The sequence below is a fragment of the Colletotrichum higginsianum genome, chromosome 8 (assembly GCF_001672515.1).
Source record: "Colletotrichum higginsianum IMI 349063 chromosome 8, whole genome shotgun sequence".
Taxonomy (NCBI): Eukaryota; Fungi; Ascomycota; class Sordariomycetes; order Glomerellales; family Glomerellaceae; genus Colletotrichum; species Colletotrichum higginsianum.
Window position 1 is genome coordinate 652,252 of NC_030960.1, and position 22,248 is coordinate 674,499.

Genomic DNA, 22,248 nt, shown 5'->3' on the forward strand with positions numbered 1-22,248 from the left:
CCCCCTCTCAACTCCCCTTTATGCCCATGTAACCCTGTGGCACCATTGCTACCCCCTGACAGACACGCAGTCGACCCTCCGAAGTAGCAGACCGGAAGTCGGAAAACCCTGGAGGACTCCTCCTGGCGTACGGCAGTCGAGACGTTTCTCGCGACGTTACGGGGGTTGTCTGCGGGTCCAGGCGACTCATGGGTGCCGCCCGAGTTGCATCGGTTGCGGAGCATTCTTCAGCGGCACTTCCCAACGGAGTCACTTCGTCCAGTAAGGGGCCGGATGCAGATCCATCGGGAGAGGTGCAAGCTCGCGATCAGGGTCCTGTCATCTCGAGGTATACACTAGTGAACATGGTCAAGGTCGATCGACATTGTCGGAACTCGTCTGTGAGAAGTTGAGGACGCTTCCGATGAGGTTCCTTGGCGATCCGGCAGCTTTGGCAACGAGAACAAAACCTTTCCAGGCGTTGATTTGAGGCGCATTCAATATGTAAGACGAAAAAAAAAGGTGGTCAGTTCAGGGCTTGAGAAGGGTTAGTTGCGCGATAATTGTCAACCCATGTTGACGATGGTTTGAAGAAGCCCCGGTGGCTTGGCTGCTCCTGGTTTCATAAGCTTCGAATCACTTCTCTGCAATTCCAAGTACTTGAAATAATAATCTCGTCAAGAAAGAACCCGAATGGTTTCGTGTTTGTTCAGCTTCACAAGCTGTTCACGACAGTCAATCTTGGTGTTCTCAAAGACCTTGAAAACCGACCGCACCGCTAGTCTGGAGAGAGATATCAGGCCCCACGCATTTCACACCGCATATCCCCACTAGTAGCGTCGATTATGGACTGAAGAAATCTGACTCAAGCGCTTGAGCTTGGGATCGCTAGCCTTGAAAAAGTGAGAGCCATGCATATCCGGACATTTCTCCTCGTTCTGATACAGGCCTAAAGAGGTACCCTAGCATGATCTTGTTTAGACGGTTGCATGCGAGAACTTTCTTTTGGTCAGGGAGCTGATTAGGAGTTTGGGGGGGTTTTATTTTTTAGCAGGCGACACCTTTCAGATTGTCTGATTGAGCTGTTTGTCTTTGTCGTATGATATCAGTCGGTTCTCAAGTGCTGTTTTGACCGGTTTTTAGGCGTCAAAACAGTTTCAAACATTCTTTCTTGTCGTTTCCTTCCAACGTCTTCATCCATTGCGCTGTTTGTTTCATTGTGTTGTTTAGGTTCAGGGTTCAGCAATCCTACGCTGTGAGTTCCTAGGTCTGACCAGTCAAAGGTTGATAAGGTGACAACTCAGAAGACAGATGAAGATGGTTTACTGCGAGGACTCTATCTGATACCCATGGTTCGACCCGTCGAACAAACCCAAGTTGGTTGTGTAACATGAACCTGCAGCCGAGACCGGGGTAGGCAAGGACCAAAGGCCTGGTAAGCCACCGTTGTGTTCCAACAAGTGTTGTTTGTCTTCCCAACGATTGGCTCCGGCAGCCCGTCAGCTTTTGGTGCAGTCTAGACCCAGGAAACGGGCTTGCACCACATCCATCTAGGCATGCATCATTCGGAATGTCGCTGCACCCAAGCGGCTAGCGTGGTCGGTACGGCTCCAATCGTATGTCCAAGAGTGTGCAGACTCCCGTTGCATGGCTTAGGCAGCCTTCTTTCTGCCTGATTCTTATTATTCGGGGTCTCTCAAGTCCCATAACGAACGGGAATCCCATAAGAGCAAGGCTGGCCCCAAGCTCTTGAGTCTTGCTTACACCGACGACCAAACCGCGTTCTCGCTCTTCGCATCTGGCACTGCAGTCGCAGTCATGAGCGACATCTCCGGGCTCACCAAAGCCTCGATCTTCTCGGGCGCCGGCGGCTCAACAGCCAAAGGGCTCCACGACTTTTTGGATCGCTCTGCTCCGGGCTACGGAACCTTGTCACGTTTCTTCTCGACCTGGCTCAGACTCGACCTTACCACGATCATTCTCCTCATCTCTTTCGGTGGCGAGATCCCCAGAGCGCTGACGGGCCTTCAGAATCTCGGTGCTCAGATCTACTGGTGGATCACGCGCTTCTTCACGGCCTCGATCTCGATAGGGAGCAAAGACAAGCTCAACAGGGAGGTTCTCAACTGGCTGGGCGCCCACGTTCTCACCAAGAAGGGCACTCGCATCCTGACGGCGCGGACCGAGGTGATCCAGAACGAGGCGTGGTACTTTCGAAAACCGGTCCAGCGAGACGACCTGCGTCACGAGAAGAGGATTCCTGTCCAGTATCTGCCGACGTTTGGTACGACCTGGTTCGTGCACAAGGGTGGGTTCTTCATGGTGCGGCGTGTGCCGACTAGGAACCTCGGGTCTGCCTACGCCGGAATCCCCGATGAGTACTCTGCCGCTCCCGAAGGCAACGAGCCGCTGGTTGTGATGCGACTGGGGCGCGCGATCCAGCCTGTCAAGGCCTTTCTCGATGACTGCCGCATCTTCGCAGACAAGCAACGCGAGGCATTCATCACGGTCAGAGCGACGAAGAACGAGCACCACCAGATATCCTGGGACACAACCATCCTACGTCCGATACGAACGCTGGAAACGGTGCACTTTGACGACAAGATGAAGGAGGAGCTCGTGGCTGACATAGAGACGTATCTCAACCACAAGACGAGGAGGTTTTACACCGAGAGGGGAATCCCTTACAGGAGAGGCTATCTCTTCCACGGACCGCCGGGCACAGGCAAGACGTCCTTGTCTCTCGCCCTTGCGGGCTACTTCAACCTCGAGCTGTATCTGCTGCACATCCCGAGCATCCGAGACGACAACGACCTGGAGAACCTCTTCACGGCGCTTCCCCCCAAATGCATCGTGCTGCTCGAGGACATTGACGCCATCGGGATCCAACGCCGGAAGAAGGTCGACTCGGACGATTCCGCGTCGGACGACAGCAGCAGCGACGAGGACAAGGACAGCCACAGGTCCATTGGAAGATGCCGCTGCACACTCTCGGGCCTGCTCAACGTCCTCGACGGGGTCGCCTCCCAGGAGGGCCGCATCGTCCTGATGACTTCGAACCTGGCCCACAAACTGGACAAGGCCTTGGTCAGGCCGGGGCGGATCGACAAGATGGTATACATGGGGAAGATATCGAGCCACAGCGCCAGGGGCATGTTTGAGCGCATGTACCGGCCGCAGATGTCGGCTGAAGGTGCAGCAGCTCTTTCGGAGGGAGACGCCGACCTCGTGAAGAACCAAGAAGAGGAATTCGATGTCCTCTCGGAAAGATTCAGCCGCCAAGTGCCAGACGACATCTTCACGCCAGCACAGCTGCAGGGCTACTTGCTCCGCCACCGGAACTCGCCAGACGCGGCCATCGACTGCCTCCAGGCGTGGATCACGGAGGAGAAGGCCGCCATGGAGGAGGCGCAGCGACGGAGAAAGGCGTCGGCCGAGCAGAAATCAAGGAGGAAGAAGAGGAAAACGTTGAGGAAGTTGAGGGCACGCAGGGACTCGCCGTCTCCGATCACAAAGAGAGAAGGGAACAAAGTAGAACGGGTCAACGGAGCAGAGGCTGAGACCGCGAAAAAGGACCCCAAAGAGACGGCCAACGACGTCGCTGAGAAGCACAAGAGCTCCCAGGCCGATGTGGCCAAGACCGGACAAGTGTCCAACGTCAAAGGCTCCGAAGCAGAGTTGAAGGTAACGAATGGTGCTTTAGACAGTAGAGAGAGAGCAACGGTTGGCACGTAATGAGAAGTTGAGAAGACGATAAGTCCTCATAAGTCCATGAATTTGTTTCGGGCAGGGAACCACTTACATGTACATAGCTTGGATAAACCTCGACAGATCTCTGATAATACATACGGTTATAAGGGAATTGGCAGACAACCACATCATCTCTGCTATGTAGATGTCTATATGTAAATATATGTATTCAATACCCAAGGCAGTGACAGGATGCTAAGAACGGAGCAGTACGTCAATAACACCAAGCGCTGAGCCTTCCGATTAACCGGCCTCACAGAAACATTCGTCAGTAATCCCCAGACTCTTCCCCGCCACGGATACGAGGCCAAACGAGACAACATCGCGACGTTTTAGGCTTAGTACAAACGGATACTGGCTACGCCAAGCAGGCATCGATCGAAGCGGGTAGCGAATGCGGCACAGCAGGGGTTATTTTGCCCGGCTAGAGTTGGATAACCCTATTTCTTTCCTCTTGGTCGTCCACGTCTGTTCTCTTCGTGTTCGAAACCTCTCACTTTTACTTCATTTTGTCTCTCGTATCAGACCACGCAAGGACGGCGGAACTCCGATTGTCCCTCCACTCGCTTATGAGTTATGGAAGTCGTATTTCAACAGCTCTAGACGTTCATTTCCCACCCACACTCGCTACTCACTCTCACTGGTTTCACATTTGTTCATTTTCTCTTCTTCTTTTTTGCCCAGCCTACTCTTGACTCACGGCAACATCGCTTCGCATCGCCAACATGTTCATGTCCCCGACTCTGGCTCTGCCAGGAGCTCTTCTGCTTCTGGGCAGTTTGCCCTCCGCCGCCGCCGAGCTCAAGATTGATACCCGCAACAACATTGTGGACTCTGCACGCTCACTCGCCAAGGACGCCATGACTTTCTACAAAGGTGAGGAACCCGGACAGATCCCGGGCTTGCTTCCGGGACCCCCGCTCTACGACGACGATGGCGACTACTGGTGGTACCAAGGCGCCAGCTTCTGGGCCACCTATCTCGACTACTGGCACCTAACCGGGGATGACGCCTACACGGACACGATCGCCAAGGGAATGCTGCACCAGACGGGCCCGAACAACGACTATATGCCTCCCAACCATACGGCAAACATCGGCAACGATGATCAGTGTTTCTGGGGAACGGCCGCCTTGGTAGCCGCCGAGTACGGTTTCCCTACCGTGGACGGGAAAGCCACGTGGATCGATCTTGCAAAGGCCGTCTGGGCCACCCAGGCATCGCCGGACCGTCACGACGAGACGTGCAACGGTGGTCTCCGCTGGCAGATCCCCTTCTCCAACGTAGGCTACGACGTCAAGAACAGTAAGCACTCGCGAGTGCCAAGCTCGGCGCTTTGGGGGGGGGGACGGAGGAGAGAGAGAGAGGCTAACGACGCTGCGTGTAGCGGCTTCCAACGCGTGCTTCTTCAACATGGGAGCTCGTCTCGGCCGTTTCACCGGAAACGCCACCTACTCGGAGTGGGCCGACAAGACCTGGGACTGGCTTTCCCAGGTCGGCTTGATCGACAGCGAGAACTGGGCCGTGTACGACGGGGTTCGCGCCGATAACTGCACCCACATGTTCACGGCCCAAGTGTCTTACAACGCCGCCATGCTCGTCCAAGGCGCCGCGTTCATGTACAACAACGTTCGTTTCCACCTGTTCTAGTATACTATGTCCCCTCAGAGAGAAAGAGAGAGAGAGAGAGAGAGTGTGTGTGTGTGTTGTGTGTGCCCAGAACCCCCCCTCAGCTGACGAGAATCTAGACCAACGGCTCCGACGTCTGGCGCGAACGTACCGAGAAGCTCACCGAGTCTCTCCTGGAGACCTTCTTCCACAATGGAACCGCCTTCGAAGTCGTCTGCGAGGGCCGCAAGGGGACCTGCGCGGGAGACATCCTCTGGTACAAGGGCTACGTGCACCGCTGGCTGTCGTCCGCCACGCAGTTGGCCCCCTTCCTCGCCGGCTCGGTCCTGCCCGTCCTCAAGACGTCCGCCGACGCCGCGGTCAAGCAGTGCGTGTCCGGCTCGTCGGGCCTCACGAACCGGTGCGGGTTCTACTGGGCCGAGGGGACGTTCTCGGACCCCCAGGCCACCGACAAGACCACGGGCGCGGGCGAGGCGGTGAATGTGCTCGCCGCGGTGTCTAACCTGCTCATCTCAGACGCCAGGGCACCGATCACCGAAGCTGACGACAGAGCCGGCGGTCCGAAAGGGACCGGCCAGGACGGCTCACCCAGCGCTGCTTCGGGGACGGCCTCGCCGGCGAAACCAACCGTTCCCTCAGGGGCTGGGTGCATCGGAGTCGATATGGGCGTGTCTCTGTTGATTGGCTCTTTGATGACTTTGACATGGGCCTTCTAGACCGTTGGTCTAGTCGACGACGAGTCTGGCAAAGCATCTGTCATGCCCAGCAAAGAACGCGTGAGCAGCTTGCCTCCCCCATCCAGCGCTTGCACAAGTTTCAGGGGCACGAGCTGCAAATATGCATCGATATAATTGATGTAACCGAGAATAAGCAATGATGGATAATGATAGGGAACCCCCCCCCAACCGTTGTATGCCCGCCTTCTGCGCCCACGTAAATAAAAAACATTTCCCCTGGCTTCGCCCATTTGTCCCGCCACATGCATGCCCGAGATCCACAAAGATAGGTACAAAAGAAGCAAAACCGTCATAATCATGAGAAAAAAAGGACCCCCTCCAGACCAGAGAACAAAACTTTCATCTGTGAGTCCTCCTGGTCTGCTGCCCTGCGAAGCCCAAGTACTCCTGCGTGTCGTGCAGGACGATGCCCGAGTCCTCCTCGTTCTCGACGAGGTACCGCGGCATCGCCGCCGGCGGCCCCATCCCGATCAGCGTGTTGTGGATGTCCTTCGGGTTGATCGTGTCCTTCGCGTAGTGGCCCTGCGCCGGGTAGTCCATGGGGAAGGCCTGGTCGGCGTCCAGGGTGTAGGAGTGGTAGTCGGAGGGCACGGTGGAGACGACGTCGAACACGGGCTCGAAGGAGTCGATGTACGACGAGCTGGCGAGGTCGTCAAAGTCGTCGAGCGTGCCCGAGTGGGCGTAGCTCTGGTAGTCCGCCGGGAGCTGCATGCCGGCGTAGTCGCCGTCGACCGGTCGACTGCTGGCCCCCCGGACCTTGCGCATCGTCAGGTCGGTGCCTGCGTGCTGCGTCGAGTCGGTGGTCAGGGACATGTTGTCCATGCCCCAGCTCTGGTCTTGGTATTCGGATGTCTGGTATGTGTGCTGCGAGGTGTAGCCGCTGCCGGCGCCGAGATTCCGGCTGTATCCCCCGGAGCTGGCCGGAGGATAGGCGCTCGAGGCGTCCGTTGAAGACGCGCTGGGGCTCGACCGCGAGAGCCGGCGGTACTCTCGTGACTTGTCCGAGTCGGCGTCGCTTCCGTCCGAGTCGTAGTGGGTAGTATAACCCCTTTCCCATCTGTCGACGGCCCTTTCCATGGCGTCAAACATGAGTTGTGCTGGTAGAAGGCAGGGGGAATAGGCGTCGTGGTCTTTTTTTCCCTCGGGTGTTAGCAACGCTCGTTTTGAGTCTGGGTCTCTGGGAACTCCCCCCATGAGTCGTCGACTTACAGATTTCCACTTTCTTCGCCCACTCCTCTTGGCCGGGATAGAGCTTCATCAGAAGCTTGTGACGGTATTTGTAGTCGAGCGACTGCCCGCTGGCCCTCACGGAGAGAGCGTCCAGGACCCGATGCTGGGCTTCTGACAGCAGCGGCGGCTCGTGGGGCGACCAGATCTTGGTACAATTGCGCGAGTGGGACGACTTGGACTCTGCCGGCTTCGAACTGAACCGCACTCCGCAGTTGTGGCACTGCTTGTCGGTTCTCAGATGGACTCTCTTGATGTGCTCGCTAAAGTGTGTAAGTCGACATGCCCGCCTGGTGCGCGTGGGGTCCGTGGACTTACATGAGCTTGCCGATGCCGCCCTTGATGTTTCCATCGGTGCAAGAGTTTCGGACGTGAGTGAAAGAGGCCGGGTCCCTGATGAATAGGGGACAAGCCAGGTTGACGCTCTTCTCGTCGACGTTGTCCTGGCACTGGGGGCGGTGCAGGGGGAGTCCCATCTCCCTCCTGAGCTCAGTCATCAGGAAGTCCTTCATGCTGGACCACCCCGTGGGTGACTGAGGCGTAGGTTGCTGAGTGACTTGGACAGGCACGTTTGTTGCAAGCTTCGGCCGCTTGACTTCCAACACCTGGCTTGCCTTGCCATGTGTGACCGACTCACGGCTTCTCTGCCGGACTCGTTTGCTACTCTCACCCATGGCTGCTGTGCTGGTTGTTTAAGGGGAAAGGGGTGAGTTGACGATTTGGGATTTATTTCGATGTTACTCCGAAAGCTGCGAGGTTCTCGGTGACCTCCTCTCCTATCTGGTAAATGTGCTGAATCCGATGCTCGGTGACCTTGGCCTCGGTCTTGAGCTTGATGAGGTTGGCCGGGAAGGTTGCTTGCTGCTCCTTGACCCAGGCTTCTGTAAGTCGGTTGCTTGGTCCGATGTACTTGGGGTCGCCCTTAACAACCGAGCCAAGTGAGAATGAAGGCTGTTGCTGCCGAGTGTAGTGACCCTGCGATCTCGTAGATCTGCTGTTTTTTGGCCGAACCGACAAAGTCAGTTCAGTTCAACTCTGGACTACCTAGCGCTCTCCCCGCGGCCTAGGTTCCTGGCCGGGTCACGCCCGATTGGGTGGTGATAACTCACCTCTTTGGCGTGTTGTCGAGCACCATTCGGTTTAGGTCAGGTAGACATGAAGAGTGGCCATCAACCCAGACACGAGCACAATGACGGGCTACAGGATGACGGAAAGACTTGTAATAGAAGTAATCGAGTAGACAAAGTCAGGGAGACGAGTTTGAGATGGGAATGGAAGAGAGAGCGCGATCCATGGCTCAACGGGGGCGGCCTACGACTAAGAAGCAATCTTCGATCGCAATTGCGATCAGGGCATCCCGACCCCGTCCGCCACCGCCAACAAGCGCGGCTGGTCGCAAATGAGAATGGCAGAGAGGCGTGAAAATGTGCAGAATATTCTGAAGGGGTCACCGGTCAAGTAGGACACGAATTGTTGCGTTTTGGGCTCATCGAGGTTGTACAATACGGCTTCACTCACGGTTCATGGCAAATGTCTTGGCGTTTGGATCTCAAAAAGGTGTGGTGGCAGTCAGATCGCAAGAAGTCATTGAATCTCGCTCTATTCAACACCGCAAAAAAAAATCAATTGAATGCCTTCAAGACGACCTCTCTTCTAGAATGGCTTTACATGGATGAGGCTTGATATATACCCGGACAAATTGCTCACTAGTTGGCGTCTTGACGAGGTCTAGACGCCATCCGCCCGCCATGGCATCACGTCCAGACTGGTCTAGTAGTGTAGGAATGCTCTCCCGAACTCGGAAACCGAAACAAGCGTTGAGATTTGCTCTTCCAGCTTGTGTCTACCCCCCTAGATCAACGTCCACTCGCCCAGCGCTGTTTAACCGGTGATCCCATGGACATGGACGTGCCGTCGGAGAATTAACTCAATGGCGCTAGGCGCACCCAGGGACCGGGAGTCTGGAAATGCCCTCCATCTCACAGTGTTGGAACCTTCCGTAGCATCGCAGTTCCGGGATGCCGATGAACAAACTACCTCACCGCCTGATTTAAGTTTTTTCCCCCTTTCATTTTGGGCTGCTCAATGGACGAGAGGCTCTCTACTTGGAACAGCCCATGTGGTTCTGGGTTCCGAGCCTACGGTCTCGTGACCAGGGGCTCATGCGGGCGATCTAAGACAACGCTGACCGTCACAAAGGGGCTGGGGAGGACGATTGTCGCAAGGGGAGGAACAGTCGCATTGGTTCTGGGGACGTCGAGGGAGCTTCAGGCCCCCAGCTTTCGGCAGAGTAGCGGTCAAGGAAACCGTATTCAGTGCGGAGGCTGAGTGATTAATAGGAATAAAGGATTGCGCAAACAAGTGGGCAAACGACCGGAGCTTGGCTGATTTTGGCTGGCTGTTCAACATGGGGGGCATGGGGATGTTCTCTAGCGATGATGGATATGTGTTTCCTCATATCCAAGTATGTACAATACATGTATGTGGTCCATAACCGGCTGTCCAGTACATGGGCTGGCCATCCCTTGGCTTGAACAAGGTTTCCTAGCATCCTCGCGGGCATCCTGGCTTGGATCCGGTCCACCGGACAGCCGATCTGCCCTTCCCCCCTCCCCGCGCCGAAAACCTGGTTACTGCGCCGCAGCATTCGGTTCCGGATAGCTGGTAGAGTAGGAATGGAGACAGGCTGGCCATGTTCCCAGTGGTGCGGTGAAGATCGAGCGACACGCATGCACGCTCTCGTGCATAGAACACATGGGATCCTTGGCCCGATTCGGATTCCCTAGTAGGCTCGACGGCGTGGTGGAATGGTTCATCATCGAGGGCCCGAATGGCCATCCAATCCACCATCAATCCATCATGCAGTCTGACAAGAGTCAGAATCTTGTCTTGAGAGTGTCAGCTGTGGAGGTATCCCAAGTTCCAAGTTTGAGCAGTGCTTCCTCTGTGCTGGGCTGACCGGCAGAGGACGGCCTTGAGTGGAAAACTCCCAAGACAATGGAATCAGCCCTCGAGTTCCAGATTTACGCCATAGCTATTTAAGAGGCGCACGAAATGTAAGCTCTGGGAGTCCTTCAGCACGTCTTTGGCGGTTGAAAGAGCCTAGCATCATGGCCCTCCAAGTTGGGGGTGGGGGGAGAGAATGCCGGAGCTTCCTGGGAGGTAAGCGTGGCTTTCTCGGTCGCATTTCAGCGCCGACAAGTGCCGGACATGGGCGTTGAGACGGCCTCATCGTGTCCGGGCTGCCGCAATGATGACATTCAGATAACCTGGTTGGAGAAGGAGTCGGCGGTCACTCGTGAGACTTGGCTCGGTTTGTGATAGAGAGGGTGGTGGATGTACGACGACGCGGCCAAGGCCCATGGGTGTCACGGTGAAAGATGCCCTCTCAGTCAATCATCCTCTGCACCGAAAGGACGCCGCGGTTGGTAGACCCGGATCCAGATCCAGTCCGTCTGATCTGTTGAGCAGGCCACTCGAGCCAGGTGGCGTACTGAGGATCCAGAGCGACGAACAGCCCGTTCAGCAGGTGTTCCGCCCATCCCTCCATGAACCAGAAATGTTCGAGCAGCTGAACGAGAACGGCGAAATGGCCCAGGAGAATAAGGGGCAGGGCCTGCCTCTGCTGCAGGCGGGCCACGAAGTCGTCGTCCATGCTGTACAGCCACCGCATGACAATCTCGAACCGGCCCTGGACGCGCTTTTCGGGCTCGGCCTCGGTGCCGAAGGTCATCCTGAAGCAGTCCCTCAACGCCCCGAGCGAGGCGGTGAACATCACCCGCTCGGCGTCGGCCGTGGTGGCCACCAGATCGGCCAGCTCTTCGAGGCGGGTCTCCCAGAGCACCGCCTTGTGGACGGGTTCGGGCAGGGCAGGGCAGTGCGTCCAGTGCTGCTCAAAGGTGACGCTCTCGTCGGGCCAGCCTGAGATGATGGTCTGTATGCCGACGTTCTGGACGACGATGCGGACGCCGCGCATGAGCCCCCACCACGGGACCTCGCCGTCCTCGGCAACGACCAGGAGATGCCCGGGGGTCGGCTTCTTTGCGAACGTCGAGAAGCAGACGAGGACGGTGGTGTGGTACAGGGCCTGGCAGTTGTCCTTGTCCAGTCGCGGGATGAGGCTCGCCACGGCCGGCAAGGCGCTCGTCGAGTGTCGCTCCGCGAGGGTCTCGTAGTGGCGGGCCTGCGCTGGCCGGAGCCTCGCGAGGTGCTGCGCCGATATGGCAAGGACCATGTGAAGCACGTAGTGGTGCTTGAAGCCGAGCTTCGGGACGTGCTCGCGCCATACATGGGGCTCGCCCAAGGTGATGGCCGTGTGGCACATGTAGTGGTGTAGGAGCTCGAGGTCGCCGGAGTTCAGGAGCGAGGGGAAGGTCGGTTCGCCCGACGACGGAGCCGGTGTGCGTTGTATGCGGGCCGCATCGGAGCCAGAGTCGTTTGGGCCGGGCAGCTTCGGGACGGCATCCCAATCCTTTCGGGGACGGCCCCGTTTTCTCGGCGGCGGCGTCAACGGCGACGATGCGGTGGGGGACGGGGAGATCTGGTTCGTTGGCGGCGGCGGTGCGAAGTCGCAGTGCATCGAGAATCGTAGACAGTTGCCGCATTCGGGCTTGACCTCGTCGCACTATGGATTCCAGACACAATCAGCCCAAGGTGAAGAGAGAGAGAGAGAGAGAGAGAGAGAGAGAGAGAGAGAGAGAAAGAGAGAGAGAGGCGTCAACAAGAAGGCCAAGCACACTCCAGGGGGAGGGTGGGGGAGGCATGTCGACATAGAATGACCTCCCGCATAGGAAGATCGGGGGGAAACGTGCCTTGACTTTTCTTCTTTTGCAGTTCTGACACCCATTGCGAGACTTCTTATGCGACCTCCTCTTCTTCTTGCGACATGTTCCACAGCAGCAGCCTCCTCCTCCTCCGCCTCCTCCCGTCTTTTCGGCAGATGACGCGGTGCATGCCGGCGATTTCGAGCTGCTCTCGTTGTCGTCCTCGCTCATCGTTGGCGATCGCGCCGGCGGTGGCGGCGGTCCTCGGACGTCGGATTCGGGTTCGTTCGGGCGGCAGAGGCGGACGGGGCTCTAGGCGGACGGGGCTCTAGGCGGAACGATGGCGTCCATTCCTACGTCGGGCGGCTCGGTCTATGACGTCGTGTAGTGCCCGATACGAAGGGCCAAGGGTTAGGCATTGGGGTTGTCGGGGCATCTCTAGGTGTACGAACACACACTCAAGAGGAGGTCGTAGGGAGAGGGTGAATTCTCCAAGTTCACGGCCCCTTTGAACGAACCCCCCCCTTCCGTGGGTCTCGCCCGTCTCGGAGCTTCGGCCGTTTTCTCGTATTTTGTCCGAAAATTACTTTCTTCTTTGATTGGCCAAAGCCATCCTTGACAGTCTTCCAAGTCTCGTTAGACACCCCCCCGTCCTCATCCTCGTCCTTATCTTTGGGACCCTGAAGATCTGTCTCTTCAACTGGCGAATCTCGGGGGGTTTACAATGTTTTGATTACATTCAAGTATTTCAATCTTACATATTACATGTAGTTGTCTCGAGGTTTTCAGCCTCGGTTGTCTTGCCCCCCCCCCCCCCCCCCCCCCCCCCTCCCTGCGCAACCAAATCCCTGGACTCTGGCCCCCCGGAGCGAAAATCGTTGCTCTGGTGCCCAACAAGTCGTCAATCCAAATCAAATGGGGTATAAACATCATCAAATCACAGCTTTTTGTGATGGGGTATTGTGTCTCGCGCTGCCGTTACTCCTCTACATCCACGTCTTTGTGTTCACAACACTTCTCAGGTCCAACTCGTAGTCTGCGTTGGCCTCTCTCCTGAAACTCCGGGAACTCATAGGTGTCGAAGGCGTCTTGGGCGTCTTGGGCGTTTTGGGGGTTAGTGGTAGGCCGCTGTCTCTCCACGGCGGCTGATAGGTAAGCGGCTGCAATGGTGGTGGCGGTAGGGGCTTCATCCTGGGATCGAGCTGCTCGGCGATGTGTATTTTGATCATGAACGAGCCCTCCGATTCCGTCGGCGAAGGCTCCGGTGCGGGAGTCGGTGGCATTGATGCAAGGTCCTTGTCACGGAGATACAAAAGGCTGCTACCCCTGTCGACCGTCTCCTTGCGCTCGGCAGTGTGATGCGTGCTGCGTATGGTGGTGAGAAGACCCGGGATCTTCTTGAAAAGAGGACGGAGTGCTGGTAGACTGCCGCACATCAGAGCGCACGAAATCTCAGCCATGCTCCACGTCACGATGTCGACGTTGTCCCCTGTGAAGAACAGACGGTTAGATCAGCAGGTCAGGAAGTCTTTTTTTGGGACCGAGAACTTACATGTGGTGTCATACGACTCGACAAACATCATAAGCCAGCGCAAACGAACAATGGAAGTAATACACGCGCTGCCAGAGGTTAGCACTAGTCAAACAGTATTCTGATTGATGACGACTTCTCACTAGCCGACAGTGTGCAAACTTACAAAGATCCCAGGCTGAGCATGAAGCCCACCGCAATCTTCTTCTTGAGCCCGAGCTGCAACTTGCTGAGCTGCTGGATGGGCATCGCAAGGATGGCGATATCCTCCACAATGCTGAGGACCGAGCTGGCCACCGCCACCGCGTTGAGGTTGACGCACTTGCGCGGGATGGTGCGGTCCCAGATCCCGGAGATGGGCGTGCATTCGAACCCGATGACAAAGAGAAAGACCACCCCGTGGCCGATGAGAAAAACCATGACGAGCTTGTTGACGACCTGGAACTTGCGGTCGGGGAAGAGGCGGGCGAAAAGGGCCACGATCGATAGCTTCGCCAGCACGAGTACGGCGATGTACAGCATCTGCACCGCGAAGTACAGCTTGGGATTCCGTCAGTACAAGCTCCGCTATCCTAAGAAGATGGATGAGAAGAGGGGGGGGGGGGGGGGGGGGGCTTACTTGAAGAATAAGCTGGGCATTTGCTGCGTTGACGTTCCAGTAATGAAGACCAAATCCGAGGTTGGCAGCTATGCAAGCGCATGTCAGCGACGGGTGTCTGAAATCCAAAGAGCCATTCTGAAGACGTACTCGTAACAACACACCCAAGAGTTGCGCCTAAAAGGACCTGAACCACCAGTCAGTCAGTCAGTCCTCTACCATCATCATGGTTCATGGACGGAGTTGACTTACCGCTGCCATAAGCGTCATCCAGTCGTCCAGTTGCAGGCCACTTGCCACGATCCATCGCGAGAGCAGTCTCAGAAGCACGATGGGGAATGTGATCACAGCCAACACCGCAACCACCACCTTGATTTCCAAGTCTCTGGACGGGTGTGGGTAGGGGCCGCACAAATCATCCGTCAAGTACGACAACTCTGGTAGAAGGTTCAAGGTGTTAGCTAAGACCCAATCCCCATATCATATCCTGCTGTGCGGTTGTGCACCCACCGAGTTGTTCCTGCCACTTGCAGGATGACTGCACGCATCCAGACAATTCCTTCAGGAGCGAGACGTTGGTGCAAACACAGGGGGCGAGTGCGTCGAGGCTGCAGCCCGAGGCGAGGAACGATCTTGTGACGCAAGAAACCTGTTGGTCGGAGTCAGTTACAACTAGAAGGCAAACACTGTTGGACACGGCGGTGATGTGATAACTCACAGCACATTGCGGAACCTGGGACACGAGTTCCAGCGGGGAGATGGAGGAGTTGGTACTGTTCTGGGCGAGGACTGTTCCGGCTGCCCACGGCAGCAGGACGAGCGACCACCTCAGGAGGCTCTTCATTGTTGATGTGAAACAAAGATTTCGGGAACCAGGTGACCACCGAGATGCCGTCTATGACCTGAACAATATCATCCAGCCCGTTAATGCGTTGCCGGTGTCACGGGACATGATTCCCACAAGACAAGATATAGATGGGCTCTCTCGGCGTCTCAGGAAACGCAGATCTGATATTCTCTGTTCAAGGTGCCGGGCCCATGGGATAAGTAGGTCGCAGTCCCACGATTTCGGGACGCTTCGACCACCCGCACGCAAGATTCGAAGGGCATTAACGGAGTCCGCCTCCATTGGAAGGCGATCTATCCCCCCCCCCCCCCCCCCCCCCCCCCACGACCAGGTTTGTTCAGGGTTGTCTATGGGCGCGAGCCACTGGAATCTGTCATCGAGTTCCTTGGCATACTGTCGACGAGTCCTACCACATGCATGCGCCGCGTCTGATGTTGATTCGACCCACGCGGGCCCTCGTGCGCTCGAGGTTGCAGCTGTCACCCAACAGGGTATAACGCTGTGAGCTGCTCAGCTCAATGCGGTACTGGGCAAATCGGCCGGAAGGTGGCGGGAGCCCAGGACTGAATCATGACCCCTGGACTCTGGCACCATGGGTCCATTGGTTCGTCCGATGTGAGCTGGGTCAGGGTTTCACATTGATCTCCTTCATGGCGAGTCCGTGCAACCTTTCCGGCCGGCCAGGCTCTCCAGACTCTGCCAAACTGGGGACTTTTCTTGGAGGACAGCGGGCCATGTTGCTTGATCGCTTGATCGCTTGATCAATATCCTCAAACTCAAATAGGTGGGCGACATGCACACATATCACCTCAACACCTCCACTTGGGAATTGGACCTTTGACTGTTGTTTGTGGGGCACCCTGACTGACTATTCGATATTGCCAGCTTTAGCTGCCTTGTCGAGCAACGGTGACGAAGGATCCCCGCCTACAGCCACCCTCCGGCTAACCACGTGTAGAGCGCGTGCGATTCAAGTCCGGCCGCGCGGGTACGGCTGACCGGGGTCCACGGTGGAGTTGACTGGGTTGGATCACGTCAAAGGACGGACACGGACCGGACAATAGTTGTGTCTGCGGGTCGGGATATGGGGACAGCTGGAGGTTGGGCGTAACATCGACTGCATTTAGGACGTACGAGTTGCAGGACGGGAATATGACAGGTCAACTCTGTTCGAAGATCATGTGCAGCGGCGTTGGAAGAACCACCAGAACTAGAACGAGAACGAGCTGCTAACCCCCCCGACAGTTATGGTGTCGGATCCGAGCTACGCTAACGCCACAGCCGCGATCTCTCAAGAGGAGAGGAGAGGGAGGTCCCTGAGTCAAGCGCCCATCCCATGTCTAGCCTCGCCAAGTCCTGAAGATTGTCTTGCAGATAGATAACCTGGGCTAGGCTAAAGCTCGTCATTGCAAGGCCAGCTTAAAGATAGCGTTGCTAGCCACCCTCCCCTGCCGGTCAGTCCGGACTATCAGACGAACCCCCCCCCCCCTTGACTTCCCAACGGTCCTGTTCTTTGAACCGGTGTGACAGGTCATGCAGAGGTGCGTCGCCGAACCCATGGCTGAGGTTCCTACCGCCTTCTAGATTGATATCGTAATGTTCGAGGGGCAATGCCGTGATGACGATGGAAGTTGGGAACCATGCCGTGATCAGCCTGCCGCGTAGTTCGTCTGATGCTCTGCTGTACCTTGCATCATGCATGCTTCGAGCTGGCTCCTCGTTCCAGTCTAGTCGCACAACCTTTACGCCTGTGAGAGCTAGGCAGCCCCTAGATCTCCTTAATTCTCGCTGAATTGGAAGGAATGAAGATGCACAGCCTCTAGTCAAAGTCAAACAAATAGTCAAAGTCATGCTTCTTCCCTTCGCGAGCCTAGAATCGACCACCCACTCGACCCATGCTTGTTCGTCGCCCTTCCCCCCAGCTACTGGGATAACAGAACAGATGGAGGTACGGATACCGATGCAAGAATAGCACCCAGCCAAGAAGCTTAACGTTGGTACTGTGCCGTCTTGCCGCAGGCAGTGGTACGCTGCCCTAAAGTCGGAGGGTGGAATGCCGCGATTTGATGAACTGTGCAGCCTGCTCACCGAGGATTGACGGGGGATGGGCTTGTATTTGTCATTGGTTCAATGGCTTGGCACACACTCACACACATCAGGACACTAGGATATCCCGATGACAACTGCAATCAAGTCGAGCTCACTCTGCGATGTATGGGCCACCTCGGTCGGAGGAATCTATCCGGATCCTCTGGATCAGACCAGGCGGTGAATCGAGCGTCATCGAAGTGCTTTTCCGAGTCATAAACCTCCGCGACTCTCCAACCCCTTTGTGTCTGGCGTACACGTGGGATAAACAGAGGTACGGAGACCCGCGGAGGTTTGCCGATGGTGGATTGCCGACGGTGGATTGCCGACGGCGGTGAATTGACGGCAATGGACAATGTGAGCGTGTACGATGTATGACAACTAGACGTAGCCTTCAGAGCGTGCTCCGCTTTTCGCGCGCCCGCGGCATCCTTAGCTATACGCATTTGCCAGTCAGGCCGATCCTGTCCAGCGGGACTCGAGGAGTAACCAGGCAGCCTGGTCTCCAGGCCGAGGCACCTCTTTTTTTGGTAATGTAATCGTAAAGTTGCTTGGGGAGTAACCCTGTGGCTGGTAGTCCCACGGCCCACGCCCAGCAACGAGATTCGAATGGCCAAGTAGGCTGACATGGGTAAACGTTGTAAGCGACACGACAAGGTTTGCTTTTGAGTTGAACTCCAACCAAATAGGGCAAAGGTTTTGGTGGCGCGCTGCCTGTGTGAGGAACATGTTCAGATCCTACACAGTAACAGCTCATGGCGGTATACTGAGTTATCTTCCATGGACGGTTCGAGAGAGAACTTGTGCGTATGGGCTTGAGGGGTTCTTGTCACTCTGTTGCCATGTAACGGAACTAAAGTTTCGACTTTTGAAACGGAAGCTTCGTGTTGGTAGACAGACCTCTGTTGAAGGAGGGCAGAAGACACCGGATCATCGAAGCCGTGGTGAATCACTGTCATATCTCCATCACGGCGTAGAGGGTCCCAGTGACCAAGCCCCGATATGGTGCTGTTGTGAGCGCCTCACGTCTGATGCCTCCTGTACAGGTGGACCTTTCCCTGATCGAAGGCTGTGAAAGTCAACTTGATTACATACACGTCGCATGAGCGGGACGAGCGTCACATGAATGCCGATCAATTTCTAAAAAAGACTTCGATCTGCACCCCAGTAACTATCTCGGGTCCGGCTACGCGGGCAGTCATGGACTTCTCGGATCTGGTAAGTCGGGCAATCCATTCCCCGGGTCACTGTTCGCACGAAATCGTACAGGTATACAGAAAAGGCAAAAAAGCCTGGAGGCCCCACGTAAGGCATCTTGAGCAGAGAGGATGCACATGCGAGCCCTTTGACTTTGCGGATATCACCTTCTGAGACGATGCAACAACTCTACAAAAGGTTCTGGTTCCCAGCCAGGTCGATACCATCGGTATCGGTTGAACGTGCCGACTTGCCTCGAAGTTTGCTCAGTGGAGAAGCCGACCCGTGCCACTGTTGTGGTCTGATGGTAAAGTTTACCTCTTCCTGGTCCCAAGTGACTGGATAACGTTACAACGTTCCCCGGCCTATCCCTTCGAGGACCAGCGACTGCCGCAACGGGAAGATGTGCCCCATGACTCGACATCCCATTGTACGATGTTAGGTTCTGTAACTGGAACGCAACCGTTACCGTCTGGAGTTGATAACGAGCCCCATACCCCCTGCACAGCCCGTACTCATTTTGCACACCAGCGACGTCCACTACCGCTCGATAGGATAGACCTGTACGGAATTTAAGTTTTGGTAGTTACGTATATGCGACCATATCTCTGGGATTCTTCGCCCTCCGGTTGCCGATCATTTGTTTGATCTATACTTCTTATATTCGGGCAGTAGCTTTCACTCTATAAGTCATCAAACCATCCCCGCGACTCGTAAAGTAAAGTTTCCTTCTTAGTTCGTCAAACTCAAAGCACAAAGAAGACAGCTTATCAGCCTCTCCTGGAAAGGTTCTTGAGGAAAGTCACGGTAGGAATCGGGCTGATAACGAAGGAGGCAAAGCGTGCGCACACCGTTGTATCGTTGCTACATCTTTGGAGTTCGCAACGCTGGCGAGTCTCTAATCTAGGCTAGCCTGGCCCGGCAGAAACCGTAGATCACGGTAAGAGCTGCACATGACCTGATTCGCTATGGTTTGATTTCATTCCCATCATCTGAGCTGGACTGTATTACATAGCACAGAAAGTAGCAGGAAGTGTTCGCGGCGGCCTGTCTACGTTTCTCACAGTTGACAATCTCAAAGGGTGGGTTTGCGGTACAAACCATGCAGCTTTCGGGATAGCACACACAGTTGAGTCATCGATGTGTATTATGGTAACCGTGGAATTCGCAAACGCTGAATGGCTACATGATTACGGGGAGGGGGGAGAAAAAGGTTATAGACCAAAGTGCTTAATGTACATGACGGAAATTTCTCGACCATCTTCATTACAATGTTAATTGCTGTCAATGCACACGTGCAGCGCACTGCGGAGGGCAAAGCTTTGGATCGAGCGCGGGGCTGTGGAGGATTGTTAGACTTTGACTTTAATTGCTTACGACAAACTCTTTTCGGCCAGCCGATGTTCCTGCTGGGCGGTATCGAGTTCGGGCATCTCATTAAGTTTGCTGCTTCTGTGTTTGGTGCCGCGTTGCCGATGATAAGCCTGGAGAAGAGTCATGAATGGAGAGAGCCCATGATCCGCCATTTATGTTCTCACATGTCAAAGATTGTGTTTCGGTAGATGTCTTGTTTGTCAAAGATCCCCAGGGCGGAACAGCGCTTCTGGCTACCGGAGGAACAGATCCATCATTGAAGAGAGACCCAACCCAACGGGTATGATTAGTGAACTCAAGCACTTTGTAATTTCATTTGGAGTAGGATGAGCGCATAGTTGTTGATATTGCGGGAGACAGTGCGCTTTAATCTCCTCCTGTTTCATTATAATGCGCAATTCTTGTTTTCCCTCTTTCCGATAGTCCAGCCTGGACTTAGGGCTATGACCATAACACACAACTCTTTGGTAATGGCTATCTCAACTTTGATTAAACGCCTTGAACGGCTGGTTTCATGTGGAATCAATGTCTTTGTTGCAAAAAAAAATACTACAGGGTTTGAGTTTTGACAACGAGCACCAATGGCAAGCGCACTTCACCCTGTCCTCAGTTCCGATTCTCGGCCATCTGATGGAAGAGCTTATGGATGTCTGCTATTGTATGTCGAAAGGATTACACGTCCTTTGTTCCAGTTAGGATGGCGTAATTATCCATGGTACGGACGGGTCGAAGCCCAAGTTTCCTTGTTCAAAGACCCGAACCTCTTCCGCCAAGACCACGAAACAAATACTAAGTTGAAGATGCCATAAACAAAACTATCGAAAATGTTTGCGATGAGAAAACCCGCTGACTTTGAAATGCTTCGTGATCCGGCATTCCAATGTCTCGAAAAACACTTCTAGTTCGAGAGACTCATCTAACCAGTCCACATTACGTTGTAGTGCCAAGCTACTCGCCCAATGAGCGATCTGGAAATTAGACCTATATCAGAAATAACTGTCTGAAAAATATTGGCCGCGCCTTGGAGTTTCGCTCACGACCCATAAGAAGAGCGCAGGCCAAACTGACTGTACAGATCCTCATAGACCACAGCGAACAGCGAAAGATACCGTCGCTGGGTTCTGTATCTCTTTAGGTACCACAGTCTTGCGGACTAACACTTACTTGGGCCACGCTCCATGCGATCCTGCTTGGCGCTACCTGACGAAGAATGCGAGGTCATGCTTTCAACGGATTGAGCTCGGGAGAAGCATGAGCATCTTTCTTTACAATGGCAAGAAAAACAGACGCAGAACCTGCGGTTAGGATACAAAAAAAAGTTCCGGTACCGAGCTGGAACATAGGGTGAATCGGCATACGCGCCGGACAGAGTTTTGCTGTGGCTGTCCAGGCAGTCCTCTACACCAGAAACTGCGGCAGTTCACTATTGCAAGTCGACTGGAGGAGTTTTGAATAGCCTGTGAATAGTTTCCCCCGGTGTCTTTGGACTTGACCAGCATCTGTGTCAAGCGGGCACTGCTGCATCTTGTAGGAAATGGACGTGTGGCACTCGGTAATTGTGTCAGTCATCAAACTCTGCCGCCAGTCTTCGATCCTGAACATGAAGAAACTCAGGTTGTGGAGTGTAAGCTGCTGCATGACAGCGCTTGTCTGTAATATCTGCATAAATGCAAGGAACGAAGGGGGCAAATCAGATGTCCAATAGCAGTCAACTCTCGCATGTTTCACGAACAAAAGTTGTGATGGGCGGGCGCCCACTGCTGCCCAAGATCACCTGAGCAGTCTGGCGTCTTATGCGAGCGAGCATGAGATCAGATTTGAGGGTTGTCGGCCAAACTCAACCAAAATCAATGCCAATGTATCCCCTGATTTCACGATCATCCAGGGAAGGGGATCGGATGACGTTGTCTGACCGAGCTGGGGGGGGAGCGTCCAAGCATACATATGCGAGTTATGCAACGTCAACGAGATCGATCTTGAGCCACAGACGCAGTCGCCCCCAGCCTGTCCGATCCGACGCTCAGCAAAATCTTTTTGTTTCTGTTTCTTGAAGCAAGCTAGCTTGCAAAAGAAGCCAAGCGATAAAAAACGCATCATCCTCTCGGGCTGGGCTGCGTCTCCTCAAACGGACTGGAACACTTGTTTCCGGAATCCCTCACCAGCGCACGTACGCTCCTGACCGTGCTGCATCCGCAGTCAAGCAAGATCCCCTGGCGAACATGTCGTTGGCTCGGACTGGCACGTCCGCCAACGGGGCTGCTATGCCACGTACGGAGGCGACAATGCTGCGGCATCTCACAACTCTGCATTCCGATCGACAGAGCCCCCCGTCACGGAGGGGGAAAAGGGGGGGCTGTGTTCAATCGGTCCCGAGAGACGCGTTCGCAGGGCATTGAATAACTAGCTGAAGACGTGCCTCGTCGAGACTGAATGCGACGGGAGGGCCGCTGTTTGTGTTCTTCCCAGCTCTCAAAGTATCCAGACCCCCTTAGGAGAGAGCCGTCTTGCACGCAGCACCACCAGAGACA

General features: G+C 55.2%; 6 protein-coding genes across 6 annotated transcripts; 2 read left to right on the top strand and 4 right to left on the bottom strand.

Annotated features, from left to right (window-relative positions):
* Positions 1-1,797: 1,797 nt before the first annotated feature.
* Positions 1,798-3,714, top strand: CH63R_11211 (Mitochondrial chaperone bcs1; the record flags this gene model as incomplete). The annotated part of the gene is made up of 1 exon (XM_018306185.1): positions 1,798-3,714. One exon carries the CDS (start codon positions 1,798-1,800, stop codon positions 3,712-3,714), a length of 1,917 nt encoding a protein of 638 aa, XP_018153026.1.
* Positions 3,715-4,454: 740 nt separating this feature from the next.
* Positions 4,455-6,074, top strand: CH63R_11212 (Glycoside hydrolase family 76; the record flags this gene model as incomplete). The annotated part of the gene is made up of 3 exons (XM_018306186.1): positions 4,455-5,034; positions 5,117-5,358; positions 5,478-6,074. The coding sequence occupies 3 exons, from the start codon at positions 4,455-4,457 to the stop codon at positions 6,072-6,074; spliced, it is 1,419 nt and encodes a 472-aa protein (XP_018153027.1).
* A 360-nt stretch (positions 6,075-6,434) lies between these two features.
* CH63R_11213 (uncharacterized protein) lies at positions 6,435-7,996 on the bottom strand (the record flags this gene model as incomplete). The annotated part of the gene is made up of 3 exons (XM_018306187.1): positions 6,435-7,225; positions 7,305-7,585; positions 7,641-7,996. The coding sequence occupies 3 exons, from the start codon at positions 7,994-7,996 to the stop codon at positions 6,435-6,437; spliced, it is 1,428 nt and encodes a 475-aa protein (XP_018153028.1).
* A 52-nt stretch (positions 7,997-8,048) lies between these two features.
* Positions 8,049-8,457, bottom strand: CH63R_11214 (uncharacterized protein; the record flags this gene model as incomplete). Its single annotated transcript, XM_018306188.1, has 2 exons — positions 8,049-8,313; positions 8,432-8,457. The coding sequence occupies 2 exons, from the start codon at positions 8,455-8,457 to the stop codon at positions 8,049-8,051; spliced, it is 291 nt and encodes a 96-aa protein (XP_018153029.1).
* Positions 8,458-10,710: 2,253 nt separating this feature from the next.
* On the bottom strand, positions 10,711-11,901 carry CH63R_11215 (C6 finger domain-containing protein; the record flags this gene model as incomplete). The annotated part of the gene is made up of 1 exon (XM_018306189.1): positions 10,711-11,901. One exon carries the CDS (start codon positions 11,899-11,901, stop codon positions 10,711-10,713), a length of 1,191 nt encoding a protein of 396 aa, XP_018153030.1.
* A 1,170-nt stretch (positions 11,902-13,071) lies between these two features.
* On the bottom strand, positions 13,072-15,058 carry CH63R_11216 (Integral membrane protein; the record flags this gene model as incomplete). Its single annotated transcript, XM_018306190.1, has 7 exons — positions 13,072-13,574; positions 13,638-13,705; positions 13,783-14,156; positions 14,236-14,391; positions 14,467-14,651; positions 14,725-14,863; positions 14,933-15,058. 7 exons carry the CDS (start codon positions 15,056-15,058, stop codon positions 13,072-13,074), a joined length of 1,551 nt encoding a protein of 516 aa, XP_018153031.1.
* Between the last annotated feature and the right edge of the window lie 7,190 nt (positions 15,059-22,248).